The sequence below is a fragment of the Glossina fuscipes genome, unplaced genomic scaffold (genome assembly GCF_014805625.2).
Source record: "Glossina fuscipes isolate IAEA_lab_2018 unplaced genomic scaffold, Yale_Gfus_2 1, whole genome shotgun sequence".
Taxonomy (NCBI): Eukaryota; Metazoa; Arthropoda; class Insecta; order Diptera; family Glossinidae; genus Glossina; species Glossina fuscipes.
Genome location: NW_023998415.1, coordinates 6,330,521 through 6,340,093, shown reverse-complemented (window position 1 = coordinate 6,340,093; position 9,573 = coordinate 6,330,521). Strand labels below are relative to the sequence as shown.

The window sequence follows — 9,573 nt, the reverse complement described above, 5'->3', positions numbered from 1 at the left end:
ACATATACATATACGTACATACATACATACATGTATACCTACACACATGTGTTTATACATATACATATAAATATACCTATACGTACATATACATATGTATGATATATTTAATAAATTACATTTTCTAATTATTCCGTAGATAGATATTATGATTGTATTTGTATCCGCTTTTGTTAACTGCTTTCAACGAGATATAAAATTAATTGAATCTCGTGAAATAAAATTGCTGTTAACTGGAAATCAATTTTAATTAATTCACTTCATTTAATCTTTATTAAGAACTGCCCTTAATTCTCTATTCATCTAGCGTCAACTATATGCAACATACTTTTGCCTGTAAATGTTATATGAAATTGAAATCGAGATATGGAAATATTGATAAGTATTTATGATGTAAGCAAAGAACACTTAGTCCTTCATATGCACACTGCATTGTACAAAATCCTATGGTTTTCTTTTCAATTAAAAGCATTCCATGAAAACAACGTCAATGTAAATGAAAATGGATAACGTCTTCTATCCATAACGATCCGTTTGCGGCTCTCTTTAACTTCATCATCACTAATGAATTTTTCGTGACGTCAGGCGATACTCACGACAGCCATTTGGGAAATTTTCTGTTTATCCTATAAACCAATGGTCTTTTTTTCGATGATTAAGTCGAGCCATGCCTTAATGTACACTAACGGTGTTAAATTTTTTTTTTCTTTACTCGCCTTCAAGTTGACTTAGATAACTTACTTATCTGGTGGTCATACAAAAAAAGGAAGAAATTTTTGTTCTCAAGGAGGACATGGATTTTGGTGGAAACGGGGGAGGGGGGGGGGGGGGGGGTTAAGTCGTCCAAGGACAACATTTTAACTTTAACTTTGACGTAGTTAGCTCAGCTCAGTCAAAGAATCTGACGATTCTTACAAAAAAAGCTATACGTGAGCATAGCGAGACCAATACTCGAGTTTGTTTCTGCTTCGAGTTGGTCTTCTTTCTATAGATTCACAATTAAATTGAATAGAATTTTTTCAGAAGCAAATGCCTGCTATTTGATTGTAGGAATTCAGATTGCGATCGGTTTCTCTCTTTGCCTACTTATGAAAATGGTTTGCTTTTGTTAGCCTTATCGTCACTTGAGAGACTTTCTCTTTTCTTCTTAATTAACTGATTAAAATGAAAACAGGAATAATTAAATGATGATTTACTTGGTGAGATAAGCTTCAATGCCCCGGTCCGTTTCTATGGCAACTTTATTTACCATAAAGCTTAGTTAATATAATCACAAACTTTTCAATCCGTTCAAGTTCCTTTGGGCGAAAACTAAAAATCTTATATATTGCCTATTACTTAATTTTAACATCGGTTTTTTTAAATTTGACCGAATCGATTCTCCTAAGTATATGCGCCATTTGCGTACGGCTATGCGGAAATTGAACGAAATTTTCTCACTATTATCCAACGCAAGCCTTTCGACTTAATCTGATTGAACGCAGCATATCGTAGCTATGTTTATTATATCAAATTATTCTACATAAACTTTTTGATCTATCAGTTTAAAGAAAATATTTTTTGTAATTGGATTAAGAAATTTTTTTCGAAAAAAGAAACGAAAAAAAAAAAAAAAATCAAAAATATTGAATTGGAAATATAGGGATAATTTAGAAAAATGGATATTGTCGAAACTCAAGATCAAGCTGTGGCAACAGAAGTATCTTCAGATCCCCCGAATAGGGAAGAGAAAAGTAGGGAACGACTTAAAAAGGTCATGTCTAATCATAGCGTGCAAAAGATCGAAAAAAAGAAATTGGAAACAAAGAAACTCCGCAAGAAATTGGCGGAGATAGAAGAACAAAATGAAACCCTAGCAAATACGATTTCAGAAAAGAATCTAGAAATATCTGAGCTGAGGAATTCGGTAAATTCTCTAAATGACGTATTGAACTCCATACCGATTGAAGAGTTACGATGTAATTCATCTATCGCTAGCACAAAATTATTGGAATTAAGTAAGAAAAATCGTCAGCTTAGGGGTGAATTGGAAAATACGAAAACCCGTTTAACGAAAAAAGATATACAAATTCAGATATTGGAAAGAGACATGAAAACAAATCAGGACAAATTTCATCAGGATACGGAAGTGCTTAAGAAAGGGGTAAGCGTAATAGCATTTAGATTAGGATAGTAATTTAAAATCGATTTTTTCAATTATATATATCAGAACTTCACACCTCTCGAGGAGTTACAATCTAAGTGCAACGCTTTACAGCAAAAGTTATTTGAAACTCGGAATCGCAATACCGAACTGCACAACCAATTAAAATTGGCTCAAAAATGTTTGCAACAAGAAATTGGCGAACATGTTAATATAAATATATTAGCTAATCATTCGAATGGCTCGAATTGGCGAGGACGAGCTCAACAGATTTTGCATTTGCAACAAAAAGTGCAAGAGTTGAGGGAACGTTTGGAGGTAAGCGAAAGTCCTCTCAATCCAAATAGAACATTATCAAGCCCTTCGGTGCCGGAAATTCAAGACAGTAATTGTTCGGTATCTGAACGCGCCGAATCGGCTGCAACGCCAACATCTACGCCTCCTACGGCTCCTTCAGTTATGTCCAATTTAAATTTAGGCTTCTACGAGCGCCCTACTGTACGTAGGACAGAGTTACAGCATCGAGTCAAAGTTGAAGGCCTGGAAAAGGAAATTGCCAATTTGAAGTCACAACTAGACGAGCAACGTGGTAAAATTTTAGCTTTAAAGGTCCGCAATAAAACACTTAACGATGAAATTTTGCGCTACAAAATGAAAACCAACTCTTTAGAGGAACAGACCGATTTCAATACGATTAATGTCGCCACCATGAATGATAAATTAAATCAACAGAAATTTCATTATGAGAAACGTATCGATGAGTTGCATCGTGAAGTTTCTATTGCAGTGAAACAGCGAGAAGAGGCAGAACTTAAAGAGAAACACATGCAGCACAACTATGAAGAGATTAAGCTGCTGATGAATGGCAAAGATAAACATGTCGAAGAGTTGAAGGAGGTGGTAAACAAATTGGAAACCGATTTGAAAGCTATTTCCGGAGGATATTTATTCTCTTGCCGCGAATTGCGAAAGGTAAACATTGCTTTTTAATCTTTTCGTTCATACGTAGTGTGTCTTTGAAGTAAGTGCCTTTGCTTTCCTCCGTAAGTGTTCAGTTTAGTGGTTATTGATTAAGTAAAAATACGTTGTACTGGATAGCGTGGAAGCGCTAATGAAAAATCCACAAAATCTACGCACAGTTTTGATTTTACGTAACCAAGATGTTTCTATGTACCCTACACCACTTGCGTTACACCCACCTAATATCTATTCACATATTTTTGTGTCCAAGTTGCAGGCCGTAATTTATGACATGTTCTAATGAAATTTGATACACAAGCGTGTTTTGACCAAGGGCGAACACTGTTGAAAATGGTTCGGAACGGTCTACTTTTTCGACCAACCTCCATATAACGCCCTCTTCTAAAAATTCGTTATATGGATTTTTCACAATTTATCGGCAAAAGTCACGAAGTATTAGTGTTTCGGCATTCTAAATTGGTGTGCAAACTGTGGATCGGCTGAGGCAACCTTTCGAGCACCCTCTCATTTAACCGTTCCCAAGGCAGTTGCAGTTTTATATAATAAAAAGGTCTAATATCCCATATTTCAGGCGAAAGTTGGCTCATAACAGTAAATTGACAAATTGACAATCTACCTTAACAAATTTGAATCAAATAGGTCTATTTTGGGATACCATCGCTTATAAGGATTCTCATGAAATATAAATCCTTCTTTGGCAAAATAATTTAATCGTTAATTTTTTTGTGATTTGAAAATTTATTTACGATAGTAATTAAATAAATATATTATGGGGATGTACCCCCACATACCACAACTCTCTATTTCTCGTCCCCATATGACATGAGTAGTAAGCCCTTCCAGAAAAAGATTAATTTTTAATATTTTATTATGAAAATTAATTCATAGTAGCGTTTCAACAAAAAAAAAAAAAAAAAAATTAAGCGGTTGTGAATTTGTATCACATAGGTCTATTTTTTTTATAGGCGCTATCACAAAACAGAAACAGAGAAAGTCCGACCTTCCAACATGCGGGCTTGGCATGAAAATAATGTGTAAATTTTGATGTATGGGCACAGCTGCACTAGGCGAAGTATAGGGTTTGCAATAGTCTGCGTCGCCCGACTCTAATGTTTTTACTTATTCTAATTTAAAAAGGTTCTTATAGGACTAATTCTAATAAATAAGGAACCGAAATTTCTTGCTTTTCATATATGAAACGTCGATCTTTAATGCGAACTCTAAACGTTCGCTTACTGCAGAGTTGTGCGATTATTGCGTCCATCGTCTGGTTGGGAATCATTATATATATTTGATTTCATTTAATCTCGAATATTTATATAAAAAATGCTTTGAAAGAATCGTTCTTTAAAATATAGGAAGAGTTTATCACTATATTGGATGCGTTGGAATCGGAGAAAAAATATCTTGTGCAGCATAATAAAACTCTGAATGAACGTATCGACCAAGAACGGCATAAAAACGAGAATTTGCAAGAACTGCTATCCAAGCAAAAAGTTCGTATCGCCCGTTTAGAAGTAAAATTACGTAAGGATGATACTCAAAATTTTCAAAAAAAAAACAAATGAAAATATGACGAGCATTTTGTGCTGATTTTTCTTTCAAAGGTGATGTGGAAAAAGAGCTTGACGTACAACATGAAAGGCGTAAGCGGACACAACGTATCAGCGATTATTCGAATAGTTTGAATAATATTAGTAGTGCCGCTTCGATCAGTTCATTGACTTTTGAAAATACGGCCTTGAGCAGCGCTAAAACGATTTCGAATTTTATTATTAACACAAACGATATAAACGACACAAATGATGATGTATTTGATTTGAAAAATCGGTATGTGTCAATATTTTTAATTTTAATTTTGTAAAATTATGTTTTCGTTAAATATTTCCCATATTTCCTATATTATCCATGGAAGACTTGAATTGGCGAGCGAAAAGATAACGATGCTTAAAGAGAAATTAGATCATGTCACAGCTGAAAAGGAAAATGATGTCAAAATTTTTGAACAGATTATCAACAATTCGAAAACGCATATTTTGGAAAATATATTAGCGCATCGTGCCGCCAATGAAACCAGCATGGAAACAAATACTAATTAAAACCATTTCAATGTATTTTATACAGTGTTGTAAATAATTTTTTTTTATCTCTATGCTTTATTTTGTAAGAACTTCAATTCGATCCAATTGAAGCATCTTGTTCGAAAAATATTCATTCGTTCAGGAATTGCATTTGCATTAACAGCAAAGCAGTAACAAATTTGTGAACAAGTCATTTCACACGAATAAAATAAAATATATTTTTTTTGATATTTTGAAATTCATCTTTGACTTCATTAATTCCGTATTTAACGTCTTATACCTACGTAAACAGACTTTTGAATGGGATGAGGTGTGGTTCGTTGTGAGTTTAAGTTGCGTTGGACCTTTTAATCAAACGTATATATATATATATATATATATATATTATTAATATATATATTACCCCACAATAGGTTAAACTTTAATCCAATAACGGGTTAATCAAAGTGCAGATTAATGTACGTACGTGCATGCAATTCAGCATTTATTGCAGTCGCTTATGTAAGCATATTCTACATAACGGTAATATGACCATACTTTTTTAATAGATATACATATATGTAAGCCCATCTTACTGCAGCTAAGTTTATATTTTTATTTCGGTAAGTTTCAGTTTAGCGTCAACTAAGTGCAGTTCAGTGCAGTTTGAAATGCTTGTGAATGAAAATTGTATAAAATAAATAGGTGAGTTGGACTCCATAACCGGTTCAAGAAATATATATTTTTAAAATGGAATTCCTTCGTTCGTTTAATTTACGTATATATGAGGTAGATGCTCATGAGACTAACAAAGTTTCGGAGGGACGACATACTTATTTGGGAAATATTGATATGATATTTCTTATCTTTCTTCATATGATTTACATGTCAACGGAATTAATAGGAAAAAAAGACGACTGGAGATCGGTTTGCGGTTCTCGTTATTGATCTATCGACACGAAAGGTAAAAACGATTGGATAGCATTTTAGATCAATGGTAATCGATTGCTTCCAACTCGATTAGTTGGGCTTCACGTTTGTTGCATTTATAATGAAATGTTTGTGACACGATCGTTAACGGGGAGTTATCAATCTAAAATGCATATTTGATAGCGAGTTGGTTCGATAACAAAGAGCGAAAGCACAAACCAAACCCAAATTCTTCGTCTGCCGATTTTTCTACTATGTGAACAAAATACAGTTTTTTACTAGAATTCATTTGAATCGAAACGACGGCTCCATCTAGGGGATTATTATTTACTTATTACGCTAAAAGAACCGTTACATCTTTGCACATTTACGAATAGAGAGAAGATTAGTATTGCGCGTAATGAAGCAAGTAACGTGGCCAACGTGAGTCACATGTCATAAAGTGGGTTGTCATGATTAGAACAAAATTTCATGGAAGATGGGTCTTCCGTGGGTCGACCGAATACGACAATTTCGTTTACGTAGGGAAAGATGGAGCCAGAAATATCTGAGAATTCATGTGTTAAGGTATGATAGCTCGGTTATAGTGTTACTTCTTCTTCTTCTTCTTCTAGTCAGGAAACCAACAACCGATAATTCACTGAGTGTTACGCATTCGTGCCGTCAATTTTTACAAAAAAAAAAAAACTGTTCCATAAACTGACAGAGATTAGGTTATGTTTTGCGTTAATTTTAATTCGAAACTTCTGATAATGTAAGTGGAATAAACCCAAAATTTGCCCGAATCGAATTTTGAAAATTTTCAAACATATTTTTTCAGACAAAATTTATTGTTGTTATTTGTTTTGAAAAAACGATAAATATTCGTACAAGTCCATCCGTCACAAATTCAATAAAGCGAGAAGGCGATGCTAAATTGGGCTGGGAGCTTCTCTCACGATTATGGAGTATTTTACGGGTCTATGACTTTTTAATTAACACTGATTCAGATCGATGGGGCCATATTTACCAGAGCGATAGCTCTATAAAAGTAAAAATTTCCGAACATGGTTGTGTAACTGTTTGACCTCGGAACCAAAAAGTTTCTGCCGTTAATGCCTCCGCAAGTTGCCCGATAAAAGATAAAAGATCATAAAATAGTAATGGTACATATTTTGATTATTAGGTTGAACGAAGGAGTTGTGATCGACCCATCGAACGATTCAAAAGCACTTTCTGATCAGATTTAAGCCTATCTGTCCAACTGTCCGCCTTGCGATTCTTAACATGTTTTGTCCCAAGGATAAAGGACGCTATCGAAATGGGCTCGGATCGAATCACTTTTTCGATCATTTCTTTATAATATTTTATTCGTTATATGAATAAATTAGGGTTTTTTCTTATTTGTCAAAAAAAAAAAGGGGGAAAGAAATCATTCAATCCACACAGCTGGCGAAGCATCAAAGTACACTTACCATTGAGTGAATCTGAAATAATCCCTTGAGAAAGTATATAGACAAAGACACAAATATATTTCTAAAACATTTGATTTCATTGTTTATTTTTTATTATAGTTACTGCATTGTATGTATGTAATTAGTTACTTGCGCATATCATTCAATTGAATTTTCCGCATTTTGTGGTTTTCTTTTTTTTTTTAATTTTTAATTCATTAATATTTTATAATTTATTATTATATTAACGGTAAACAACGTACTTTATTTGCATTATTGATTAGCAAGCATTTAACATTTTTATACGCGCCGTGCGGTTAATTTCAATTGACCCTAAACTATTGCATTATTTATTAATAAACATTTTGTAATTTTTCATATTTATCGACAAAGAGATAATTATATTTATTAAATTCAGTCATAGTTAAGGATGCGCGACCGGAGATCTTAGATCGTTACATATATAAACGATAAAAATTAATAAAACATTTTTAATTAAATTTATTAAATTTACAATTCACAAGTTTTCTTCTTTCTTTCCTTTTTTTTTTTTTTTTTTGTTTTTACAATTGGCAATTTGGTAAATCTCTTATTGTTTGAAAAATATATTAAAAAATTCGTTTTTATTACTAATGGGTGTCATTGCCTTTTTTCGTTATTTTTGAAGAGCGATGATATACCTTGTTGAATTCATCAAATTCATTTCATTCTTGGCATTATTCTCATCGGGCGAGTTCTCCCATACACTGGTTTGTTTCGGAAAGTATCAAACAATATTAATATTACTATGTAATAATTTGATCATTAATACGCATTCTGTTCGCATTATTATTGAACCTAACGAGAATGTCTGTAATCTGTTCACTATGGCTAAAAAGACGGAATCACAATCAAAAAAAGAAAAAAAATCTAAAATTCAGCTCACGCCATTTCTCATGGGAGTGTAATTGATTCTCCTTTGCTACTTTTTTTTTTTTTGAGGTTATGTCGTGACATGGAACAACATTTGAACGAGATTTCCAGCAAAACTTTCGTTTGCTTTAAACTAGGATTGCCGGAACGATTTTATTGAAATATATTGAGAAAAATATAAACTAATTTTTTTGAAAATTGTACAAACATTAATTCCTTGTCCTTATTTATCTCACACAAAAGTCACAAATATCGATACATTCTATACATAAATGTATTGATATGAGCCGAATTGATTCATAAGAAAAATTTAATGACCCGGCGCAAAAATAACGTAGTCGGTGAGCAATTGTTCTCAAGTAAAATTAGACGTCCATTTATTTACCAAATAAATTTGGCATCGAATTCATTTGAAGTAATCATGCAAAAGAAATAAAGGTAAAGCCGTCATTATTGAATGTAATAAAAAAGAAGTTCCGGTGGAATATCCATGTTAAACCTGTTTCGAATAGTGTCTTAAAAAAAACATATATATATATATATATATATATATATATAAATAAATGATCTTCCATTTTGAAGTCTGAGTTAAATTGACTCAGGCAGAACATTTCAGGCAGAACAAATATATAGGCAATGCCGGACAATCTAGTGTTAAACGATGTATGCTTCTGAGCTAAGTAAAAGAAAGACCGCCGAACGGACAGTCTGATACCTGATTAATTAAGTTAAGCTTGGAAATAATTGTGCTTGATGCAATAATACACACGCTTAGAAAACTGCAACGATTTGTGAATGGTGGATCGAAAGTTACTTTAAGCAAATGATAAATATTTTAACGGCTGGCTTAAAATGCTCCCATAACTGATGTTAACTATAGTGATAATGTTTTCGTGAATGCGGCCATCACAATGTACTCATACCTTTCCATTACGTGAAACGAATGGCGTAGATTTAGAAAATACATAAGTTGCAAGCACTGATGGCTCAATTCATTGGTATAAAGTAGCGTGTTGAAGCGAACATGTCAATTTTATTATTTAATAAAGAAAGAGAGAGAGAGAGATAGATAGATAGATAGATAGATAGATAGATAGATAGATAGATAGATAGA

At 33.0% G+C, this 9,573-nt stretch overlaps 1 protein-coding gene across 1 annotated transcript; it reads left to right on the top strand.

The window, feature by feature from the left end:
• Nucleotides 1-1,657: 1,657 nt before the first annotated feature.
• Nucleotides 1,658-5,223, top strand: LOC119632208 (coiled-coil domain-containing protein 13-like). The gene is made up of 5 exons (XM_038025013.1): nt 1,658-2,143; nt 2,210-3,115; nt 4,483-4,651; nt 4,732-4,954; nt 5,040-5,223. Exons 1-5 carry the CDS (start codon nt 1,658-1,660, stop codon nt 5,221-5,223), a joined length of 1,968 nt encoding a protein of 655 aa, XP_037880941.1.
• The last annotated feature ends 4,350 nt before the right edge of the window (nt 5,224-9,573 follow it).